The sequence below is a fragment of the Chiloscyllium punctatum genome, chromosome 8 (assembly GCF_047496795.1).
Source record: "Chiloscyllium punctatum isolate Juve2018m chromosome 8, sChiPun1.3, whole genome shotgun sequence".
NCBI classification, from domain to species: Eukaryota; Metazoa; Chordata; class Chondrichthyes; order Orectolobiformes; family Hemiscylliidae; genus Chiloscyllium; species Chiloscyllium punctatum.
Genome location: NC_092746.1, coordinates 132,603,548 through 132,630,051, shown reverse-complemented (window position 1 = coordinate 132,630,051; position 26,504 = coordinate 132,603,548). Strand labels below are relative to the sequence as shown.

Sequence of the window (26,504 nt, the reverse complement as noted above, 5' to 3'; positions counted from 1 at the left end):
TCCTGGAGGCCCAGGCTGCAACTGGCTTCATTCTCGATGTTGCTGGGGGGCAGAGGCTGACAGTGAGGCAGGCCGTGAGCACAGGTCTAGTAGGCAGAGAGCTCAGGGAGAAGTTGCTAGCAGCAGAGAGAGCGGTGACAGGTTACACTGACCCTGACTCTGGGCAGCTCATCACTCTCCTCCAGGCCATGAGAAAGGAGCTGCTTGTTCCCACTCATGCCCTGCGTCTCCTGGAAGCCCAGGTCGTGACAGGGGGCATCATTGAGCCCCATCACAGTCACCGTCTGCCTGTCGATGTCGCGTACCAACATGGTCTATTGGACCAGGAGCTGTTCATCAGCCTCTCTGAGCCCAGCACACACACCAGAGGCTTCTTTCACCCTGACACCCTGCAGAACCTCACCTATCTCCAGATGAGCAGGCTGTGTGTCCAGGACCCCACAACTGGACTGCTGCTCCTGCCCCTCAGCACCACGCAAACACAACCCTCTGCACTCAGGGCACAGGCCCAGAGCCCGCAGGAGTGAGAGACCCCCTCCACCACACTCCCAGATACTCACACTGACACATAAACACACTCACCGATACACACTCACTGACACATACACACACACGGATACACACTCACAGACACACACACTGACAGATATACTCATACACACACTGACAGGCACAGACACACACACTGACAGATACACACACTCACAGACACACAGATACTCACACTCACAGACACACACACTGACAGACACACACACTGACAGACACACATTGACAGACACACACACTGACAGACAGGTACACACACAGACACACACACACTGACAGACACACATACAGACACACACACACACTGACAGACACACACTCACAGACACACACACTGACAGATACTCACACTGACAGACAGGTACACACACAGACACACACACACTGACAGACACACATACAGACACACACACACACTGACAGACACACACTCACAGACACACACACTGACAGATACTCACACTGACAGACAGGTACACACACAGACACACACACACTGACAGACACACATACAGACACACACACACACTGACAGACACATACTCACAGACACACACACAGACACACACACACTCACAGACACACACACACTCTCAGACACACACACTGACAGACAGGTACACTCACAGACACACACACACTGACAGACACACACACAGACACACACACACTGACAGACACACACACTGATAGACACACACACTGACAGATACTCACACTGACAGACAGGTACACACACAGACACACACACACTGACAGACACACATACAGACACACACACACACTGACAGACACACACTCACAGACACACACACTGACAGATACTCACACTGACAGACAGGTACACACACAGACACACACACACTGACAGACACACATACAGACACACACACACACTGACAGACACACACTCACAGACACACACACTGACAGATACTCACACTGACAGACAGGTACACACACAGACACACACACACTGACAGACACACATACAGACACACACACACACTGACAGACACACACTCACAGACACACACACAGACACACACACACTCACAGACACACACACACTCTCAGACACACACACTGACAGACAGGTACACTCACAGACACACACACACTGACAGACACACACACAGACACACACACACTGACACAGACACACACACACTGACAGGTACACTGACAGGTACACTCACAGACACACACACACTGACAGACACACACACAGACACACACACACACACACTGACAGACAGGTACACACTCACAGACACACACACAGACACACACACACTCACAGACACACACACTGACACACACACACTCACAGACACACACACTGACACACACACACACTGACAGACACACACACTGATAGACACACACACTGACAGATACTCACACTGACAGACAGGTACACACACAGACACACACACACACTGACAGACACACTCACAGACACACACACACTGACAGACACGTACACTCACAGACACACACACACTGACAGACACACACTCACAGACACACACTCACAGACACACACTCACAGACACACACACACAGACAGACACACACACAGACACACACACAGACACACACACAGACACACACACACACACACAGACACACTCACAGACACACACACACTGACAGACACACTCACAGACATGTACACTGACAGATACTCCCACACACTCCACTTAATTGGCACTCAGATACTCACACTAATACATTCACTCACAGATACATTCTCTCTCTCACACACACTTTCACATTCTCACACTTGCAGATATACATCCACACACACATTCACACTTCCAGAAACACACACACACACTCACATACACACACTGCCAACTACATGCACACAAATATATACACATAAACACACAGAGTTAAAAATTACAACAGCAATTTTATGCACAGCATTCAATCAGTAATCTTTATTCTGAATCTTAGCTATTATTCAGAGCAAGTGTATTAGATAAAATGAGCAATGATCACTCCTCACTGCAGACTCAGCACAGTGGTTAGATACAGAGTAAAGCTCCCTCTACACTGTTCCCATCAAACACTCCCAGGACAGGGACAGCACGGGGTTAGATACAGAGTAAAGCTCCCTCTACACTGTTCCCATCAAACACTCCCAGGACAGGGACAGCACGGGGTTAGATACAGAGTAAAGCTCCCTCTACACTGTTCCCATCAAACACTCCCAGGACAGGGACAGCACGGGGTTAGATACAGAGTAAAGCTCCCTCTACACTGTTCCCATCAAACACTCCCAGGACAGGGACAGCACGGGGTTAGATACAGAGTAAAGCTCCCTCTACACTGTTCCCATCAAACACTCCCAGGACAGGGACAGCACGGGGTTAGATACAGAGTAAAGCTCCCTCTACACTGTTCCCATCAAACACTCCCAGGACAGGGACAGCACGGGGTTAGATACAGAGTAAAGCTCCCTCTACACTGTTCCCATCAAACACTCCCAGGACAGGGACAGCACGGGGTTAGATACAGAGTAAAGTTCTCTCTACACTGTCCCCTCATCACACACTTCCAGGACAGGGACAGCACGGGGTTAGATACAGAGTAAAGCTCCCTCTACACTGTCCCCTCATCACACACTCCCAGGACAGGGACAGCACAGGGTTAGATACAGAGTAAAGCTCCCTCTACACTGTCCCCATCAAACACTCCCAGGCCAGGGTCAGCACGCGGTTGGATACAGAGTAAAGTTCTCTCTACACGTCCCCTCATCACACACTTCCAGGACAGGGACAGCACAGGGTTAGATACAGAGTAAAGCTCCCTCTACACTGTCCCCTCATCACACACTCCCAGGACAGGGACAGCACAGGGTTAGATACAGAGTAAAGCTCTCTCTACACTTTCCCCATCAAACACTCCCAGGACAGGGACAGCCACATAAACACAGCAGCTACAAGAGCAGGTCAGAGGCTGGGAATCCTGCAGCGAGTAACTCCCCTCCTGACTCCCCAAGGCCTGTCCACCATCTACATGGGACAAGGCAGGAGGGTGATGGAATACTCCCCACTTGCCTCTGGATGGGGGCAGCTCCAACAACACTCAAGAAGCTCAACACCATCCAGGACAAAACAGCCCCCATTTGATTGGCACCACATCCACAAACACCCCACTCCCTCCACCACCAACGCTCAGTAGCAGCAGTGTGTACGACCTCCACGATGCACTGCAGAAACTCACCAAAGACCCTCAGACAGCACCTTCCAAACCCACGACCACTTCCATCTAGAAGGACAGGGGCAGCAGATACACGGGAACACCACCCCCTGCAGGTTCCCCTCTGAGCCACTCTCCATCCTGACTGGGAAATATATCACCGTTCCTTCACTGTCACCGGGTCAGAATCCTGGAATTCCCTCCCTCAGGGACATTGTGGGTCAACCCACAGCACATGGACTGCAGCGGGTCAACAAGGCAGCTTACCCCCACCTTCTCAAGGGGCAACTAGGGACGGGCAATAAATGCTGGGCCCAACTGGAGACACCCACATCCCACAATAAAATAAATCCCAAAATCCTAATTGAGTTATGTGCGTATTAACTTACTGATTATTTTAATAATGTGTAAATTTAAAACTGAGTTCATGGTACATTGTGAAGTTGCCACATGTCTCTGAGATAATAGACAGGGAAGTTTCTAGAAGGTACCTGCTAATCACAATCTGGGGGTTTTCAGTGGGAACCAAGCCAGTTTTGAGTAAGATGAGGATTGTGTTTCTAACAAGAACAAGGTCCTGGTCAACACCAGCTTCTGCACTGCCCCTTTATCACCTCCCAGTCAGAATGAAAAGCCAAGCCTGTCAGAGCCCTCACACTGACCGTTTGTGGGGCGTCTGTCTGCAATGAGTTTAAAAAGGTGTTTTGTAAAGGAGTCAGCAAAACCCAGGAGGTGAAACCCGACCTTGAGCAAGCCTGTGATTTTCCCCGTATTGACCATATCGAGAGGGACCTTGTCAGTTTGTCCCAGTGATCATACCCAAACCTGACTCAGAAACAGTCACCACCAGAGACAGGGCGTCAATGCCCAAAGTCTTGTAAATTTCATTGTACTTTTCAATTACTTTCTCACGAAGCTTTCCAGCTGTCCTGCCAACCTTAATTATTTTCATCCAGCCTCTAATCCCTAGATCAAGATGAAAGGTAAACTTACCTATCACTTCGAACAAGAGGAACAGTTTCTCGAGTGTGGTGCTGGAAAAGTACAGCAAGTCAGGCAGCAGCCCAGGAGCAGGAGAATCAACATTTCGACTCTCCTGGTCCTTGGATGCTGCCTGACCTGCTGCGTTTTTCCAGCACCACACTCTCGACTCTGATCTCCAGCATCTGCACTCCTTACTTCTCCCAGGAATTATTTCTCCCTGTCTGCTCTGTCCAGCCCTGCTCCTGGTTATAGAACATAGAACATTCCAGCGCAGTACAGGCCCTTCGGCCCTCGATGTTGTGCCGGCCTGTCATTCCAATCTGAAGCCCATCTAACCTACACTATTCCATGTACGTCCATATGACTGTCCAATGACGACTTAAATGTACTTAAAGTTGGTGAATCTACTACCGTTGCAGGCAAAGTATTCCATACCCTTACTACTCTCTGAGTAAAGAAACTACCTCTGACATCTGTCCTATATCTATCACCCCTCAATTTAAAGCTATGTCCCCTCGTGCTCACTGTCCCCATACTTGGAAAAAGGTTCTCCTTGTCCACCCTATCTAACCCTCTGATTATCTTATATGTCTCGATTAAGTCACCTCTCAACCTTCTTCTCTCTAACGAGAACAGCCTCAAGTCCCTCAGCCTTCCCTCCAGACCAGGCAATATCCGAGTAAATCCTCTGCACCCTTTCCAAAGCTTCCACATCCTTCTTATAACGCGGTGACCAGAACTGTACACAATACTCCAAGTGCGGCCGCACCAGAGTTTTGTACAGCTGTAGCATAACCTCATGGTTCCGGAACTCAATCCCTCTATTAATAAAAGCTAAAACACTGTATGCCTTCTTAACAACCCTGTCAATCTGGGTGGTAACTTTCAAGGATCTGTGTACCTGGACACCAAGATCTCTCTGCTCGTCTACGCTACCAAGAATCTTACCATGAGCCCAGTACTTTGCATTCCGGTTACTCCGACCAAAGTGAATCACCTCACACTTGTCCACATTAAACTCCATTTGCCACCTCTCAGCCCAGCTCTGCAGCATATCTATGTCTCTCTGTAACCTGCAACATCCTTCGTCACTATCCACAACTCCACCGACCTTAGTGTCGTCTGCAAATTTACTAACCCACCCTTCTACGCCATCATCCAGGTCGTTTATAAAAATGACGAACAGCAGTGGACCCAACACCGACCCTTGCGGTACCCCACTGGTAACTGGACTCCAGGGTGAACATTTCCCCAACCACCACCCTCTGTCTTCTTTCAGCAAGCCAATTACTGATCCAAACTGCTATACCTCCCACGATCTTATTTCTCCGCATTTTGTACAATAGGCTACTGTGGGGAACCTTATCGAACACCTTGCTGAAATCCATATATACCACATCAACCGGTTTACTCTCATCTACCTGTTTGGTCACCTTCTCAAAGAACTCAAAAAGGTTTTTGAGGTACGACCTACCCTTCACAAAACCGTGCTGACTATCCCCAATCAAATTATTATTTTCTAGATGATTATAAATCCTATCTCTTATAACCTTTTCCAACACTTTACCAACAACTGAAGTAAGGCTCACTGATCTATAATTCCCAGGGTTGTCTCTACTCCCCTTCTTGAACAGGGGAACCACATTTGCTATCCTCCAGTCTTCTGGCACTATTCCTGCAGACAATGACGATGTAAAGATCAATGCCAAAGGCTCGGCAATCTCCTCCCTGGCTTCCCAGAGGATCCTAGGATAAATCCCATCCGGCCCAGGGGATTTATCTATTTTCACACTCTACAGGATTTCTAATACCTCTTCCTTGTGACCCTCAATCCCACCTAGTCTAGTAGCCTGTATCTCTGTATTCTCCTCAACAACATTGTCGTTTTCTAGAGTGAATACTATCGAAAAATATTCATTTAGTGCTTCCCCTACCTCCTCTGACTCCACACTCACCTTCCCACTACTATCCTTGATTGGCCCTAATCTTAGTCTCGTCTTTCTTTTATCCCTTAAATACCTGAAAACCTCTATCAGACCTCTCTCCCAGCCATCCTCTCTCTGGGGAGAACAGTCCCAACACCTTCAATCGCTCCCCCCCACCATTCCTGAAGTTTCTCATTCCGGAAACCATTCCTGTAAATCACTTTCTGCACGCTCTCCAATGCATTCCCATCTTTCCTATAATGTGGGGCCCACAGCCTGTACACAATACTCCAGCTGAGGACCAACAAGGGTCCTGGACAAGTTCAACATCACCCCCTTGCTATTGTACTCTGTGTCGGGAGTGTGGTGCTGGAAAAGCACAGCAGGTCAGGCAGCATCCGAGCAACAGGACAGTCAACATTTTGGGCTAAAGCCCTTCATAATTTTCAACTCTTGTTAGTAAGACTCTGACTCTCCAGCATCTGCAGGGCCTCACTTTGTTCTTCTGGTCCACAATTCTTCCAAGTTTTGTGTCAATCTGTAAACTGTGCAATTGTCCCCTGCACAGTAAGATCCCAATCATTAATGTAGATCAAGAAAAGCAAGGCTCCCAAAACCACCCTCTGGGAACACCATTCCAAATATTCCTCCAGCCCATTCCTCTCTGTTTCCTGTCACTCAGCTAATGTTGTATCCATATTCTCACTGTTCCATTTACACCAACATCTCAAACTCTCTTCACAAGTTTGTTGTGTAGCGCTGTATCAGGCACCTTCTCGGAATCCAAGTGTCAATGTTGCAGGTGAGTGTTTTGGGCTGGACCAATCCGAACCCTGATTGGAGATTCTTTCACCCACTGAAGTGGGCTAAAACCTGAAAACCACTGCCATCCGATGTGTCAGAGTTCTTCATCACTGGGAAACCTTATCTCATCAGGTTAAACCTCCTGCTGACGACCACATACTGTCCTCCCTCAGCTGAAGAATCGGTATCCTCCATGTAGAACAAGACTTGGGTGGGGGGGGGGGGGGGGTGGAATTTCAATTCTATGGAGTTTGCTTCTTTCTCATGCTGCCCCCCCCCCCCCCAACCTCAGTTAACATCCTGGGGGTGACCAGTGACCAGACACTCAGTAGGACCTACCACATAAACACAGCGGCTCCAAGAACAGGTCAGAGGCTGGGAATCCTGCAGCGAGTAACTCCCCACCTGACACCCCAAGGCCTGTCCACCATCTACAAGGGACAAGGCAGGAGGGTGATAGAATACTGTCAAGAGTGTCACTGTGGAAAAACACAGCAGTTCAGGCAGCATCCGAGGAGCAGGAGAATCAATGTTTCAGGCATTCCTGATGAAGGGCTCCTGCCTGAAATGTCGATTTTCTTGCTCTTCAGATGCTGCCTGACGTGCTGTGCTTTTCCAGCACCACTCTGATCTTAACCATCCAGGACAAAGCAGCCTTAGATTAGAACCACATCCACAAGGATCCACTCCCTCCACCACTGACCCACAGTAGCAGCAGCGTGTACCATCTACAAGATACCCTGCACAAATTCACTCGGGGAATGGTGTAGAGGGAGTTTTACTCTGTATCCAACGCCATGCTATCCCAGTCCTAGGAGTGTTTGATGGGGGGAGGTACAGTGTAGAGTAAGCTTTACGCTGTCCCTGACCCTGTGTAATCCCTGTCCTGGGAGTATTTGATGGGGGGGGGGGGGGTACAGTGTAGAGTTAGCTTTACGCCGTCCCTGACCCTGAGTAATCCCTGTCCTGGGAGTATTTGACAGGCAGACGTTCGGCTGTGAGTAGTGAGTGGGGTGGCTGGATACAGACACAGACACAGTGTTGGTGCTGCTGTCACTGGGATGATGCCTGTGTCAGGGGTGAAGCTGCAGTGGGTCAGGGGATGTGTCTGTCTGGAGTCAGCTCTTGCCGTGACAGGGCAGTGACCCGTTCACCTTGCAGCTTGCTGAAAGTATCTTCCAGAAAGTTCGCCAACTTCTGACAGTCATCCTGCGGAAAGTGCAAGTGAGAAATGTGGAGGAGAGAATTGACAAACACAAGCTGAGGCAATTTGTAAAATGTGAAACTTCAGTGACCGTGCGCAGCAATGAGTTTGAAAGTTTATGCTCCTGGGAGCTGAAGGCGGCTGCGATCCCATTTTATCATTCACAGGATGAGAGAGGTCACTACCAAGGCCAGTATTTATTACCCCTCCCTAATTACCCAGGGGACAGTTAAGCATCAGCCACATCGCTGTGGGTCTGGAGTCACACGTAGGCCCTAAAGTGAACCAGATGGGATTTTCCAACAATCAAGGAACATTTCGTCACTGGCTTTCAGTTCCAGATGTTATTCATCCAATCTAGCCTCACTATCCAACACAATGCAATTTGAATCGGAATTCTGGGGTTTCTGGAACACTAGCCCAAGGCCACTAGCCCCTCTGATACTAGACCTCCCTCAACAATCACCCAATGGGAGTGTGATGGCCGCAACACATAACAACATCACCAGGAACACCTCCGGCCAGGAGATTTGGGGAGTGTTAGCCCAGTGCAGGGAGTAGCGGGGGAGAATGGGAACCAAAGGGGCAGATGATGGGCAGATCAGGTTGGATGCTCACTCTTACCTGGCTGATGAATCCAAACTGCACGAGTTCTTGGGCCAAATCCTGGGAATGGTCAGCTGACAGCGAGAGAGAGAGAGAGAGGGTCAGATTATTCAGTAGCACTTCTTGCACTGAGAGATTGGGGGGGGGGGGGGGGGTGTTGTTGGTGGAGGGGGTATGAGGGGGCAAATTGTGGGAGAAATGCCCAAAATACCCACACAGGGAGATACTCACTTGGCAAGAGATCACAGGTCAGATGTCTGTGTAAACGATCGTCCAATTTGAGAAAGAGAGTAAGCTGCGGGAAGGAGAGGGAGAGGGGTCAGTACAATGTGGGGTTTTACCATCAACCAGCTCACAGCGACATTACATCTGGAGATTGTGGTTTGGATGGTGAGGTTGTGGAGCATGTTAAGATTAGTAAGTGAGATATTGCATGTTTTGGGGCTGTAAAAGTGCCTAAATCCCCATGAACTCAGGGCATGGTTAGGAACAATGGAGTGGGATATCATAGCAATTACAGAAACATGGCTCAGGGATGGGCAGGACTGGCAGCTGAATGTTCCAGGATACAAATGCTACAGGAAGGATAGAAAGGGAGGTAAGTGAGGAAGGGGAGTGGCATTTTTGATAAGGGATAGCATTACAGCTGTGCTGAGGGAGGATATTCCCGGAAATACATCCAGGGAAGTTATTTGGGTGGAACTGAGAAATAAGAAAGGGATGATCACCTTATTGGGATTGTATTATAGACCCCCCCAATAGTCAAAGGGAAATTGAGAAAGAATAATAGGGTGGTTATGGTAGGGGATTTTAACTTTCCAAACATCAACTGGGACTGTCATAGTGTTAAAGGTTTAGATGGAGAGGAATTTGTTAAGTGTGTACAAGACAATTTTCTGATTCAGTATGTGGATGTACCTACTAGAGAAGGTGCAAAACTTGACTTACTCTTGGGAAATAAGGCAGGGCAGGTGACTGAGGTGTCAATGGGGGAGCACTTTGGGGCCAGCGACCATAATTCGATTCGTTTTGAAGTAGTGATGGAAAAGGATAGACCAGATCTAAAAGTTGAAGTTCTAAATTGGAGAAAGGCCAATTTTGACGGTATTAGGCAAGAATTTTCGAAAGCTGATTGGAGGCAGATGTTCGCAGGTAAAGGGACGGCTGGAAAATGGGAAGCCTTCAGGAATGAGATAACAAGAATCCAGAGAAAGTATATTCCTGTCAGGGTGAAAGGGAAGGCTGGTAGGTATAGGGAATGCTGGATGACTAAAGAAATTGAGGGTTTGGTTAAGAAAAAGAAGGAAACATATGTCAGGTATAGACAAGATAGATCGAGTGAATCATTAGAAGAGTATAAAGGAAGTAGGAGTATACTTAAGAGGGAAATCAGGAGGGCAAAAAGGGGACATGAGATAGCTTTGGCAAATAGAATTAAGGGGAATCCAAAGAGTTTTTACAAATACATTAAGAACAAAAGGGTAACTAGGGAGAGAATAGGGCCCCTCAAAGATCAGCAAGGCGGCCTTTGTGTGGAGCCTCAGAAAATGGGGGAAATATTAAATGAATATTTTGCATCAGTATTTACTGTGGAAAAGGATATGGAAGATATAGACTGTAGGGAAATAGATGGTGACATCTTGCAAAATGTCCAGATTACAGAGGAGGAAGTGCTGGATGTCTTGAAACAGTTTAAGGTGGATAAATCCCCAGGACCTGATCAGGTGTACCCGAGGACTCTGTGGGAAGCTAGAGAAGTGATTGCTGGGCTTCTTGCTGAGATATTTGTATCATTGATAGTCACAGGTGAGGTGCCGGAAGACTGGAGGTTGGCAAACGTGGTGCCACTGTTTAAGAAGGGTGGTAAGGACAAGCCAACGAACTATAGACCAGTGAGCCTGACCTCTGTGGTGGGCAAGTTGTTGGAGGGAATCCTGAGGGACAGGATGTACACGTATTTGGAAAGGCAAGGACTGATTAGGGATAGTCAACATGGCTTTGTGCGTGGGAAATCATGTCTCACAAACTTGATTGAGTTTTTTGAGGAAGCAACAAAGAAGATTGATGAGGGCAGAGCAGTAGATGTGATCTATATGGACTTCAGTAAGGCATTCGACAAGGTTCCCCATGGGAGACTGATTAACAAGGTTAGATCTCACTGAATACAGGGAGAACTAGCCATTTGGATACAGAACTGGCTCAAAGGTAGAAGACAGAGGGTGGTGGTGGAGGGTTGTTTTTCAGACTGGAGGCCTGTGACCAGTGGAGTGCCACAAGGATCGGTGCTGGGTCCTCTCCTTTTCATCATTTACGTAACTGATTTGGATGTGAGCATAAGAGGTACAGTTAGTAAGTTTGCAGATGACACCAAAATTGGAAGTGTAGTGGACATTGAAGAGGGTTACCTCAGATTACAACAGGATCTTGATCAGATGGGCCAATGGGCTGAGAAGTGGCAGATGTAGTTTAATTCAGATAAATGTGAGGTGCTGCATTTTGGGAAAGCAAATCTTAGCAGGACCTATACACTTAATGGTAAGGTCCTAGGGAGTGTTGCTGAACAAAGAGACCTTGGAGTGCAGGTTCTCCTTGAAAGTGGAGTCACAGGTAGATAGGATAGTGAAGAAGGCGTTTGGTATGCTTTCCTTTATTGGTCAGAGTGTTGAGTACAGGAGTTGGGAGGTCAGGTTGTGGCTGTACAGGACATTGGTTAGGCCACTGTTGGAATATTGCATGCAATTCTGGTCTCCTTCCTATCGGAAAGACGTTGTGAAACTTGAAAGGGTTCAGAAAAGATTTACAAGGATGTTGCCAGGGTTGGAGGATCTGAGCTACAGGGAGAGGCTGAACAGGTTGGGGCTGTTTTCCCTGGAGCGTCGGAGGCTGAGGGGTGACCTTATAGAAGTTTATAAATCATGAGGGGCATGGATAGGATAAATAGATAGTCTTCTCTCTGGGGTCGGGGAGTCCAGAACTAGAGGGCATAGGTTTAGGGTGAGAGGGGAAAGATATAAAAGAGACCTAAGGGGCAACTGCTTCACACGTGTATGGAATGGGCTGCCAGAGGAAGTGGTGCAGGCTGGTACAAGAGCAGCATTTAAGAGGCGTTTGGACGGATATATGAATAGGAAGGGTTTGGGGGGATATGAGCTGTTTCCATGCTGTACATCTCTACGTCTCTATGTGGGGGAGCCGGTGTTGGACTTGGGTGCACAAAGTTAAAAATCACACAATATCAGGTTATTAGGAAGCACTAGCTTTCGGAGCACTGCTCCTTCATCAGGTAGCTGTGGAGCAGGATCATAAGACATAGAATTTATAGCAGATGAATACAGTGATATAATGATATAGTGATGTCTCCTGAGGAGGTCATTACGGTTCCTTGCTGTGGCACGTTGGAACTGGCGGTCAATGAGCTGGGCATCGTACCCCGTTCTTGTGGGGGCATCCTGAGTACTTCCAGGTGTCCGTCACGTTCCTCCTCCTCTGAGCAGATCCGGTGTATGTGTAGGGCTTGTCCATAGGGAATGGCTGTTTTAATATGTTTTGGGTGGAAGCTGGAGAAGTGTAGCATTGTGAGATTGTCTGTGGGTTTGCGGTAGAGTGTGGTGTTGAGGTGTCCGTCCTTGATGGAGATGGACGTGTCCCAGAATGAGACAGACAGTCGAGAGTAGTCCATGGTGAGTTTGATGGTGGGATGAAACTTGTTGATGTCACTGTGTAGTTTTATCAGTGACTCCTCGCCATGGGTCCACAGGAAGGAAATGTCATCAATGTACCTGGTGTATAGTGTTGGTTAGAGATCCTGCATAGAGAAGAAATCTTGTTCAAATCTGTGCATAAAAATGTTGGCATTTTGGGGTGCAGATTTGGTCCCCATGGCTGTTCCGTGTGTCTGAATGAAGAACTGGTTGTCAAAGGTGAAGATGTTGTGATTGAGGATAAAGCGGATGAGTTGTAGGATGGTGTTTGGAGATTAGCAGTTGTTGGTGTTGAGTACTGAGGCTGTTGCCGCAATGCCATCATTGTGGGGGATGCTGGTGTAGAGTGCTGAAACGTCCATTGTGACGAGGAATGTTCCCGGTTCAACTGGTCCGTGGGTGCTGAGTTTCTGTAAGAAATCCATAGTGTCGCGACAGAAGCTGGGGGTCCCCAGTACAATGGCTTCAAGATGCCTTCAACATAACCAGAGAGGTTCTCACACAGGGGCCCATTGCCTGATACAATGGGATGTCCTGGTGTGTTGGCTTTGTGTATCTTTGGAAGGCAGGAAAAGTCACCTCCGTGAGGAGTACGTGGGATGAGGGTGCGTAGGGAACTCTAAAGGACTGGATCCAAAGTCCTGATGTGTTTAGTTCATGGGTGTGTTCTTTGGTCAGATCAGCCAGTAGTTGCCTGTAGTGTTCCTGGTTGTTCAGTTATCGGTACACTTCCTTGCAGTAATCTGTTCCATTCTGAATGACAATGTTGCGATTGGTTTTGAGAGCATGGTTGGCGTTGTGTTGTATCAGGTGCAGGCAAGGATGCCCGGAAGCATGGTACATTGGTGAGACCAAGCAGGCACTACGACAACGGATGAATGGGCACCGCACAACATTCACCAGACAGGAGGGTTCCCTCCCAGTTGGGGAACACTTCAGTGGTCCAGGACATTCGACTTCAGACCTTTGGGTGACCATCCTTTAAGTCGGAATCTAGGACAGGAAACATTGCAGAATGGCCGAGCAGAGGCTGATGGCTAAGTTCAGTACCCATAGGGAGGGCCTCAACCAGGACCTTGGGTTCATGTCACATTACAGGGGACCACCATTGCACTATCCTATAAACACACACACACACACACAGACCCTCTCTCATACACACACACATACAACCCCCACACTCACATCCATGTTCACACCCCCTCACAGGCTTATGCCCTATCACATTCACACATGTAAAAACACACACTCTCCCACATGCACTCACACTCACACGCACACACTCACTCTGTCTCTGTCTCTCTCTCTCTCTCTCTCTCCTGCATGCGCACACACATATAGGTTTATGGGTGAATTTGTATTTGCGGAATTATATTTGCAGATCCATTCTATTTTGCTCAAAAAATACAGAAGCTGCAGCAGTCAATGCCTGCAGTGAATCCATATAATATTGGAAAGTCCTCTTTGGAAATAGAACCAGTCTGACTCAAGATTGGTCTGACTCACACCTTTAAGGCATTGTCTCAGCTGAGATATCACCTTTTGTTATAAAACCTTAAATTATCTTGAGAATGTGACTTAAATGAAGTTCTGGGATTTATGTCTTGTGATCCTGCTCCATAACCACCTGATGAAGGAGCGACGCTCCGAAAGCTAGTGCTTCCTAATAAACCTGCGGCACTATAACCTGGTGTTGTGGGATTTTTAACCACATCCCCAGGGGCTGGGGAGATATTTCCCAGGGGCTGGGGAGATATTTCCCAGGGGCTGGGGAGGTATTTCCCAGGGACTGGGGAGATATTTCCCAGGGACTGTGGGAGATATTTCCCAGGGGCTGGGGAGATATTTCCCAGGGACTGGGGAGGTATTTCCCAGGGACTGGGGAGATATTTCCCAGGGACTGTGGGAGATATTTCCCAGGGGCTGGGGAGATATTTCCCAGGGGCTGGGGAGATATTTCCCAGGGGCTGTGGGAGATATTTCCCAGGGACTGGGGAGGTATTTCCCAGGGACTGTGGGAGATATTTCCCAGGGGCTGGGGAGATATTTCCCAGGCTGCTATGGGAGGTAAGGGAGGAGATTGCTGAGGCCCTGGTTGAGATATTTGATCCTTGGCTGCCCACAAGTGAAGTGCCAGGGGGAGGGTGGTTAATGAAGGACAGCGTGGATTTACTCGGCTGATGTTAGTGGTCAAGAAATTATTGGAAAAAGCGGTGAGGGACAGGATTAATCAACATTGGAAAAGTACAGATTGCTCAAGGGTAGTCTGGATGGATTTGTTAGAGGGAGATCATGTCTGAGTAATTTTAGTTTTTTGATAGGTTACTAAATATGTTGATGAAGAGAGTGCTTTTCCATGGCGTTGAGTAAGGCCTTTGAACAAGGTCCCACATGGAAGGCTGGTCCCAAAGGGAAGAGTCCATGGGATCCAAAACAAATTGGCAAACTGGGCTTACAAATCAGAGCCAAAAGGTGATGGTGGAGGGTTGAACCACAGGGTTCAGTGTTGGGCCTTTTGCCATTTGATGACACGAATGACCTGGATGGAGACGTAGATGGGATAATTGAGTATGACAGGAAACCTGGGGGTGGTGCCTTTGATAGTGAGAAGGATGGTCTCAGACTACAGGCTGATTTTGATCAGCTGGGAAACTGGGCAGAGTAATGGCAGATGGAATTCAATCCTGATAAATACAAGAGAATACATTTTTAGGAGGTCTAATGAAGGAAGGATATACACAATCAATGATAGGTCCCCGGGGGAGCACTGAAGGACAAAAGGACCTTGGTGTACAGTCCATGGGTCCCCGAAGGTGTCAGCACAGAGAGACAGGGCGGGGATGCAGGCCTATAGGCTGCTCATCTTCCTGTATTGGGATGGCAAATGAAGGAGCAGGGAAGTCTTGTTACAACTCAGTTGGGGGAGAGACTGGATAGGCTGGGTCTGTTATTCCTGGAGCAGAGAAGGTTGAGGGGAGGGGGAATCTGATTGAGGTTTACAACGGTATGAGAGACACTGACAGACATATCTGCAATGGGGCAGAGATCCTCACAATCCACTCTAACATCAGAGCGAGGAGTAAGAGGTTTAGAGGAGATCTGAAAAAATATTTGTGCACCTAGAGGGTGGTGGGAATATGGAAGATGCTGTCTGAGAGATGGATGGAGGCAGGTAAACTCACAACATTTAAAGAGCATCTAAATGCGAATTTACAGTGCCAGGGCACAGTAGCTGTTAACCAAGTGCAGATAAATTGGGTCGGTGTAGTTTGGTCTCTGTTGGCCGGCATAGTCACAGTGGGCCAAAGGGCCTGTTCCTATGCTTCTTGACTCAATGACTCTATGAACTGAAAGTGGAGGCATCACTCAGAGGGTTATGAATCTTTGGGATTCTCTGACCCATCGGGCTGTCCATTGGTGAATATATTTAAGGCTGTTGGGTGTGGAGGCCTGTGGGAGAGACACATGTTTGGTCTCTCAGGGAATTGAGGATACAGGGAGTGGGTGGGAAAGTGGAACTGAAACACAAGGTCAGCCATCATTGTACTGGATGGGGGAGAAGGCTTGAGGGGCCGAATGGTCTCGTCATGCCCTTGTTTGTTGTGGTCTCATTCACTTCCTCACTTAAAGCCGCCTCTTCCACGTGTTAATCCTCGCTATGGTTGCTAATCCTTCCTCTCCTCTTTTCTCATCTTTTTTGCAATTAATGAAGATTTTCGCTTCCTTATGAGAGTTGCCTGTCTCTTCTCATACTTTATCTTATATTTTATTTAAGGGAATATATTCAGCATATCCACACAGACTGGTCAGACCATCCTCCCCACTATCAATACCATCACCAATTTCCTTGTCATCTGCAAACTAACCAATTAAACAATTTAACTAACCAATTAAACAATGAAACTAACCAATTAAACTTTCTAATTCACATTCAAGCAAATGCACTAATACAGGACAAAACAAGACAAGAGAATACAGGATGGACAGTAGGACCCTGGGAATCCCCGAGGATCACTGTGTATGTGCACTGGTCCCTTAAGGTATCAGGGCAGGTGGGTAAAGGGAGGGAGGCCTATGGGAGAGTTGCCTTTATTATCTGAGGCACAGAGTTGAAGAGCAGGGAGGTGATGCTGGAACTGTCTAAAACATTGGTTAGGCCACAGTGAGAGTACGGTGTGCAGTTCTGGAATCCACATCATGGGAGGGATGTGCGTGCACAGGAGAGGGTGCTCAGGAGATTTCCCAGGATGTGGCCTGGGCTGGAGAGATTGCCAGACTGGGATTGTTTTCCAGGGAGCAGAGGAGATTGAGAGGGGACTTGGTTGTAATGGATAAAATTATGAGGGACATTGACAGGGTCGATTGGAGGAACCATTCCCCTTAAGACAGAGATCAATGACCAGGGAGCTGGGATTTAAGGTAAGGGGCAGGAGGTTGAGAGGGGGATGTGAGGATAAATCATTTCACCCAGAGGGGGGTGGGGAATCTGGACCTCACAGCCCGAGAGGGTGGGAGAGGCAGGAACCCTCATCACATTGAAGAGGGATTGAGATGTGTATGTGCAATGCCAAGGTCCACAAGGCTATGGGCCAACTGCTGGAAAACGGGATTAGAATTGTTAGAGGTGGTTGTTTTTTACTAGCGTAGACCTGATGGGCCGAAGGGCCTATTTCTGTTCTGTACATCTCTAGGACTCCAGGGCTAGGTATATACCACAGAGAAGGAGGTATAACTGGGAGAAAGGTAATATGATGCAATTAGGCAAGAGTTAGGATGCATCGGATGGGGAAGGAAACTGCAGGGGATGGACACATTAGAAATGTGGAGCTTGTTCAAGGAACAGCTACTGTGGGTCCTTGATAAGTATGTACCTGTCAGGCAGGGAGGGAGTTGTTGAGAGAGAGAGCCATGGTTTACTAAAGAAGTTAGGAGGGAGTGAGGACTGCAGATGCTGGAGTACCAGAGTTGAAAAATGTCCTGCTGGAAAAACACAGAAGGTCAGGCAGGATTCTCCTGCTCCTCGGATGCTGCCTGGCCTGCTGTGTTTTTCCAGCACCACATTTTTCAACTTTACTAAAGAAGTTGTAGCTCTTGTCAAGAGGAAGAAGGCGGCATTTGTGAGGATGAGGTGTGAAGGCTCAGTTCCGGGGATTGGGAGTCATAAGTTAGACAGAAAAGATCAAAGGAGAGGGTTGGAGGAGCCAGGAGGGGTCATGAGAAGTTGGTGGCGGATCGGATCAAGGAAAACCCTAAGGCCTTCTATAGGTACATCAGGAATAAAAGAATGACTAGTGTAAGATTAGTTAAAGATAATCGTGGAAAGTTGTGTGTGGAATCAGAGAACATAGGGGAAGGGCTTAATGAATACTTTTCATCAGTATTCACATTGGAAAAGGACAATGTTAGTGAGAATACAGAGATACAGGCTACAAGATTAGATGGGATTGAGGTTGACAAAGAGGAGGTTTTAGCAATTTTGGAAGATCTGAAAATAGATAAGACCCCTGGGCCAGATGGGATTTATCCTCAGGATCTCTGGGAAGTCAGGAAGGAGATTGTAGAGCCTTTGGCTTTGATCTTTATGTCATCATTGTCGACAGGAGTACTGCCAGAAGACTGGAGGATAGCAAATGTGGTTCCCTTGTTCAAGAAGGGGAGTAGAGACAACCCCGGTCATTATAGACCAGTGAGCCTTACTTCAGTTGTGGATAAGGTGTTGGAAAAGGTTATAAGAAATAGGATTTATAATCATTTGATTAGGGATAGTCAGCACAGTTTTGTGAAGGGCAGGTCGTGCCTCACTAACCTTATTGAGTTCTTTGAGAAGGTGACAAAACAGGTGGATGAGGGTAAAGCGGTTGATGTGGTGTACATAAGACCATAAGACATAGGAGCGGAAGTAGGCCATTCAGCCCATCGGGTCCACTCTGCCATTCAATCATGGCTGATGGGCATTTCAACTCCACTTACCCGTACTCCCCCCGTAGCCCTTAATTCTGTGCGAGATTAAGAATCTATCAATCTCGGCCTTGAAGACATTTAGCGTCCCGGCCTCCACTGCACTCTGCAGCAATGAATTCCACAGGCCCACCACTCTCTGGCTGAAGAAATGTCTCTGCATTTCTGTTCTGAATTTGCCCCCTCTAATTCTAAGGCTGTGTCCACGGGTCCTAGTCTCCTCACCTAACGGAAACAATTTCCTAGCGTCCACCCTCTCCAAGCCATGCATTATCTTATAAGTTTCTATTAGATCCCCCCTTAACCTTCTAAACTCCAATGAATACAATCCCAAGATCCTCAGCCATTCCTCATATGTTAGACCTACCATTCCAGGGATCATCCGTGTGAATCTCCGATGGACACGCTCCAGTGCCAGTATGTTCTTCCTGAGGTGTGGGGACCAAAACTGGACACAGTACGCCAAATGGGGCCTAACCAGAGCTTTATAAAGTCTCAGTAGCACAACGGTGCTTTTATATTCCAACCCTCTTGAGATAAATGACAACACTGCATTCGCTTTCTTAATCCCGGACTCAACCTGCATGTTTACCTTTAGAGAAGCCTCAACTAGCACTCCCAGATCCCTCTGCTTTAGCTTTACGAATTTTCTCACCGTTTAGAAAGTAGTCTGTGCTTGTATTCATTTTTCAAAGTGCAAGACCTCGCATTTGCTCGCATTGAATTCAATCAGCCATTTCCTGGACCACTCTTCCAGACTGTCTAGATCCTTCTGCAGCCTCCCCACTTCCTCAGTACTACCTGCCTGTCCACCTAACTTTGTATCATCGGCAAACTTCGCTAGAATGCCCCCAGTCCCTTCATCCAGATCATTAATATAACGTGAACAGCTGCGGCCCCAACACTGAACCCTGCGGGTTGTCACTGGCTGCCATTCCAAAAAAGAACCTTTTATCCCAACTCTCTGCCTTCTGTCAGACAGCCAATCCTCAATCCATCCCAGTAGCTCACCTCGAACACCATGGGCCCTCACCTTGCTCAGCAGCCTCCCGTGTGGCTCCTTATCAAAGGCCTTTTGGAAGTCTAGGTAGACCACATCCACTGGGTTTCCCCGGTCTAACCTACTTGTCACCTCTTCAAAGAACTCCAACAGGTTTGTCAGGCCCGACCTCTCCTTACTAAATCCAAAGTTAAAATTCACACAACCCCAGGTTATAGTCCAACAGGTTTAATTGGAGTCACACTAGCCTTCGGAGCGATGATAGTCACTTGATGAAGGAGCGTCGCTCCGAAAGCTAGTGCTTCCAATTAAACCTGTTAGACTATAACCTGGGGTTGTGTGAATTTTAACTTTGTCCACCCCAGTCCAACAGCAGCATCTCCAAATCATGCTTACTAAATCCATGTTGACTTGTTCTAATCCGACCCTGCACTTTCAAGAATTTAGAAACCTCATCCTTAATGATGGATTCTAGAATTTTAACAACAACCGAGGTTAGGCTAATTGGCCTATAATTTTCCATCTGTCTTGATCCTTTCTTGAACAAGGGGGTTACAACAGCGATCTTCCAATCATCCGGGACTTTCCCTGACTCCAGTGACTCTTGAAAGATCTCAGCCAAAGCCTCCGCTATTTCCTCAGCCACGTCCCTCAGAACTCTAGGATGTAGCCCATCGGGGCCAGGAGATTTATCATTTTTTAGCCCTTTTAGCTTTTCTAGCACACTCTCTTTTGTAATGGCCACCAGACTCAACTCTGCCCCTGACTCTCCTTAATTGTTGGGATATTACTCCTGTCTCCCACTGTGAAGACTGACACAAAGTCTTTATTACATTCTCCAGCTATCCCCTTATCTCCCATCGCTCGCCTTCCTGCATCAATTCAGAGCAGCCCAGTTCCTACTTTTGCTTCTTGTTTATTTCTTATGTATTGAAAGAAACTTTTACTATCATTTCTAATATTACAGGCTAGCTTACCTTCATATTTGATCCTGTCCTATCTTATTTCTCTCATTGGTATCCTCTGTTTGTTTTTGTAGTCTTCCCAATCTTCTGATTTCCCAGTGCTCTTGGCCACTTTATTGGCTCTCACTTTTTCTATGATATATTTCCTGACTTCCTTTGTCAGCCATGGCTGTCTGACCCCTCCCTGGATAATCTTTCTTTTCTTTGGGATGACCCTCTGTACTGTGTCCTCAATTACACCCAGAAACTCTTGTCATTGTTGCTCAATATCTTCCCCGTTAGGCTCTGCATCCAGTCAATTTTTGTCAGTTCCTCTCTCATGCCCCCGTAATTACCTTTATTTAACTGTAACACCATTATATCCGATTATATCAGACTAAACTCTTCCACATTATGATCACTGCCTCCTCAGAGTTCCCTTACTTTAAGATTTTTTATAAAGTCTGACTCATTACACCGCACTAGGTCCAGAATAGCCTGCTCCCTTGTGGGCTCCATCACAGGCTGTTCCAAAAAGCTATCCCGTAAGCATTCCATGAATTCCCTTTCTTTGGATCCACCGGCAACATGAATCACCCAGTCCACCTGCATATTGAAGTCCCCGTGATCCCTATGAACTTGCCTTTCTGACATACCCTCTCTATTTCCCGATACACTGTTAAGAGGTCTATACAGAACTCCCAGAATGGATTTTTTGCCTTGGACTTCAAGGACTTCAGTAAGTTGTTTGATAAGGTTCCACACGATAGGCCATTGCACAAAATACAGAGTTATAGAACATAGAACATTACAGCGCAGTACAGGCCCTTCGGCCCTCGATGTTGCGCCGACCTGTCATACCAATCTGAAGCCCATCTAACCTACACTATTCCATGTACGTCCATATGCTTGTCCAATGACGACTTAAATGCACTTAAACTTGGTGAATCTACTACCGTTGCAGACCAAGCATTCGGCATATTGCAGCACTGAGGAAAAAACTCGAGGACCTTAGGCTCATCTGAGAGAACGAGATCTTTCTGGACAAGACCTTCAGTGAGGTTATTACACCAATCGTACCAGAAGAGAGCAGACAATGAGGAAGGCAGAGAGGAGACAGGTGCAAGAGACCCCGGGGAAGTACCTGTCAGGAACAAGTTGAATCTTTTGGAAACAGTAGAGACAGATGACACTGCCAGTCTGTGAGGCGGCCAGGTCTGTCAATCAAAGGTTGGTGTGGAGACAGAGTGGAAGAGTCGGACATCGCACAGAGCCGTGGGAATAGGGGACTCCATAGTGAGAGGAACTGACCGGGGTTTTTGTGGCAGCAGACGGGACTTAAGGTTGGTGTGTGTTGCCTTCCTGGTGCCAGGGTTAAAGACATCACAGACAGAGTGCAGGGAATCCTCAAGGACGAAGGTGAAGAGCCAGAGGTGGTGGTACATGTCAGCACAAATGATATCGGGAACAAGAGGGGGATAATGTTACAGCGGGACTTTGGAGAACTCAGAAGAAAACTGAAAAGCAGGACGTCCATGTTGGTTATCTCCAGTTTGCTTCCAGTTCCTCGGGCTGGAGAGGTCAGGAACAGGGAGATCATGGACTTGAATGTGTGGCTGGGGAACATAGAACATAGAACATAGAACATAGAACATTACAGCGCAGTACAGGCCCTTCGGCCCTCGATGTTGCGCCGATCAAAGCACACCTAACCTACACTAACCCACTATCCTCCATATACCTATCCAATGCCCGTTTAAATACCCATAAAGAGGGAGAGTCCACCACTGCTACTGGCAGGGCATTCCATGAACTTACGACTCGCTGAGTGAAGAACCTACCCCTAACATCTGTCCTATATCTACCCCCCCTTAATTTAAAGCTATGCCCCCTTGTAATAGCTGACTCCATACGTGGAAAAAGGTTCTCACTGTCAACCCTATCTAACCCCATAATCATCTTGTACACCTCTATCAAGTCACCCCTAAACCTTCTTTTCTCCAATGAGAACAGCCCCAAGTGCCTCAGCCTTTCCTCATAAGATCTTCCTACCATACCAGGCAACATCCTGGTAAACTTCCTCTGCACCCGTTCCAGTGCCTCCACATCCTTCCTATAGTATGGCGACCAAAACTGCACACAATATTCCAGATGTGGCCGCACCGTAGTCTTATACAACTGCAGCATGACCTCAGGACTCCGGAACTCAATTCCTCTACCAATAAAAGCCAGTACGCCATATGCCTTCTTCACTGCACTATTTACCTGGGTGGCAACTTTCAGAGATCTGTGTACATGGACACCAAGATCCCTCTGCTCTTCCACACTACCAAGTATCCGACCATTAGCCCAGTACCCCATCTTTTTGTTACTCTTACCAAAGTGAATCACCTCACACTTAGCTACATTGAACTCCATTTGCCACCTTTCTGCCCAGCTCTGCAGCTTCTCTATATCCCGCTGTAACCTGCCACATCCTTCCTCACTGTCTACAACTCCTCCGACTTTCGTATCATCTGCAAACTTGCTCACCCAACCTTCTAACCCTTCCTCCAGGTCATTTATAAAAATGACAAACAGCAATGGTCCCAAAACAGATCCTTGCGGAACACCGCTAGTGACGGCACTCCAAGATGAACCTTTGCCATCAACTACTACCCTCTGTCTCCTTCCAGCCAGCCAATTCCTAATCCAAACCTCCAACTCACCCTCAATGCCATATCTCTGTATTTTCTGCAGTAGCCTACCATGGGGGACCTTATCAAACGCCTTACTAAAATCCATATATACCACATCTACCGCTTTCCCCTCATCTACCTCCTTAGTCACCTTCTCAAAGAACTCAATAAGGCTTGTGAGGCACGACCTGCCCTTCACAAAACCATGCTGACTATCCTTGATCACATTATTCTTATCCAGATGTGCATAAATCCTATCCCTTACAATTCTCTCTAAGACTTTGCCCACAACAGAAGTGAGACTCACTGGCCTATAGTTACTAGGATTATCCCTACTCCCCTTCTTGAACAAGGGAACCACGTTTGCTAGCCTCCAGTCCTCTGGCACTACTCCTGTAGACAAAGAGGACACAAAAATCAAGGCCAATAGCTCTGCAATCTCCTCCCTTGCTTCCCAGAGAATCCTAGGATAAATGCCATCAGGCCCAGGGGACTTATCTATTTTCACCCTTGCCAGAATTTCCAACACCTCTTCTCTACATATCTCAAAGCCATCCATTCTACTTATTCGTGCCTCAGTATTCATATCGACAACAATGTCCTGTTCCTGAGTGAATACTGACGAAAAGTATTCATTCAGTGCCTCCCCAATCTCTTCAGCCTCCACACGCAGCTTCCCATTACTATCCTTGATTGGACCTATTCCTACCCTAGTCATTCTTTTATTCCTAACATACCTACAGAAAGCCTTAGGGTTTTCCCTAATCCGACCAACTAAGGACCTCTCATGTCCCCTCCTTGCTGCTCTTAGCTCTCTCTTCAGGTCCTTCCGGGCTACCTTATAACTCTCAATCGCCCCTATTGAACCTTCACGCCTCATCTTTACAAAGGCCGCCCTCTTCCCTTTAACAAGGGATTCCAATTCCTTATTAAACCACGGCTCCCTCACACGACCCTTTCCTCCCTGTGCAGGAAGCAAGGATTTAAATTCTTGGATCACTGGGGTATGTTTTGTGGTAAGCATAAATTCTACAAGAGAGACGGTTTTCACCTTAATAGGTTAGGGACCAGCATTCTGGCAGGCTGGTTTGCTACTGCAACACAGCTACGTTTAAACTAAGTAGCGGGAGTTGGGGGGGGGAGGGTGGGGACAAATTGAATGTTTAAGAAGGAAATTGAAGGGAAAGTTAGAACAAGAGAAGTCAAGAAAGACAACTGTATCAATGAGGCAGAAAACTCAAAAAGGGATCATGCTGTAAGGTTGAGTGAAATAGGGGTTGATGGGAAGGGTGAGAGCAGTAACAAATTAAAAATACTATACATGAACACACAAAGCATCAGAAATAAGATGGATGAGCTTGAGGCTCTTTTGGAAATTGGCAGACACGATATTGTGGAGATAACTGAGACATGGCTTCAAGTGGACAGGGCCTGGGAAATGAATATTCAAGGCTACACGTGCTAGCGTAAGGACAGACTGACGGGCAGAGGGGGTGGGGTAGCCTTGTTGGTAAGGGATGATATTCAGTCCCTTGTGCGGGGGGACCTAGAGTCAGGGGATGTAGAGTCAGTGTGGATAGAGCTGAGAAATACTAAGGGTAAAAAGACCCTCTTGGGAGTTATCTACAGGCCCCCAAACAGTAGTCTGGATGTTGGATGTAAGTTAAATCAGGAGCTGAAATTGGCCTGTCGCAAAGATGTTACTACAGTTGTTATGGGGGATTTCAACATGTAGGTAGACTGGGAGAATCAGGATGGTATTGGACCTCAAGAAAGAGACTTTGTGGAGTGCCTCAGAGATGGATTCTTAGAACAGCTGGTGCTGGAGCCGACCAGGGAGAAGGTAATTCTGGATCTGGTATTGTGTAATGAACCAGAATTGATCAGGGACCTCGAAGTGAAGGAGCCATTGGGAAGTAGTGACCATAATACAATAAGCTTCAATCTGCAATTTGAGAGGGAGAGGGTACAATCAGAAGTGACAATATTTCTGTTGAATAAAGGGAACTATGGAGCTATGAGGGAGGAGCTGGCCAAAGTTCAATGGTGCAATACCTTAGCATGGATGACCGTGGAGGAACAATGGCGGATATTTCTGGGTATAATGCAGAAGTTGCAGGATCAGTTCATTCCAAAAAGGAAGAAAGATCCTAGGAGGAGGCATGGGTGGCCGTGGCTGATGAGGGAAGTTAAGAAACATATAAAGTTAAAAGAGAAAAAGTATAACATAGCAAAGATAAGTGGGAAAACAGAGGACTGGGAAGCTTTTAAAGAAGAACAGAGGATTACTAAGAAGGAAATACGCAGGAAAAAAAATGAGGTACGAACGTAAACTGGCCAATAACATAAAGGAGGATAGTAAAAGCTTGTTTAGGTGTGTGAAAGGGAAAAAAATGGTTAGGACTAAACTTGGGCCCTTGAAGAAGGCATATGGTGTGTTGGCGTTTATTGGTAGGGGATTGAGTTTCGGAGCCACGAGGTCATGCTTCAGCTGTCCAAGACACTGATAAGGCTGCATCTGGAGTATTGTGTACAGATCTGGGCACTGCATTATAGGAAGGATGTGGAAGCTTTGGAAAGGGATCAGAGGAGATTTACTCGGATGTTGCCTGGTGTGGAAGAAATGTCTTATGAGGAAAGGCTGAGGGACTTGAGGCTGTTTTTGTTGGAGAGAAGAAGGTTGAGAGGTGACTTAATAGAGACATATAATCAGAGGGTTAGATAGGGTGGACAGTGAGAGCCTTTTCCCTCAGATAGTGATAGCTAACACAAGGGGACATAGCTTTAAATTGAAGGGTGATAGATATAGGACAGATATCAGGGATAGTTTCTTTACTCAGACAACAATAAGGGCATGGAATGCTCTGCCTGTAACAGTAGTGGACGTTAAGAGCATTTAAGTGAGCATTGGACACACATATGGGGAATAATGGATCAG

General features: G+C 47.2%; 1 protein-coding gene across 1 annotated transcript in view; it reads right to left on the bottom strand.

The window, feature by feature from the left end:
* Positions 1-26,504, bottom strand: part of LOC140480305 (nuclear receptor-binding protein 2-like) — a 146,217-nt gene that overhangs the window by 26,205 nt on the left and 93,508 nt on the right. Inside the window, exons 15-16 of the mRNA XM_072575009.1 lie at positions 9,517-9,580; positions 9,304-9,359 (exon numbers count right to left, since the gene is read on the bottom strand). Of these exons, the coding sequence (XP_072431110.1) occupies positions 9,304-9,359; positions 9,517-9,580 (120 nt within the window). The remainder of the gene's footprint in view (positions 1-9,303; positions 9,360-9,516; positions 9,581-26,504) is intronic.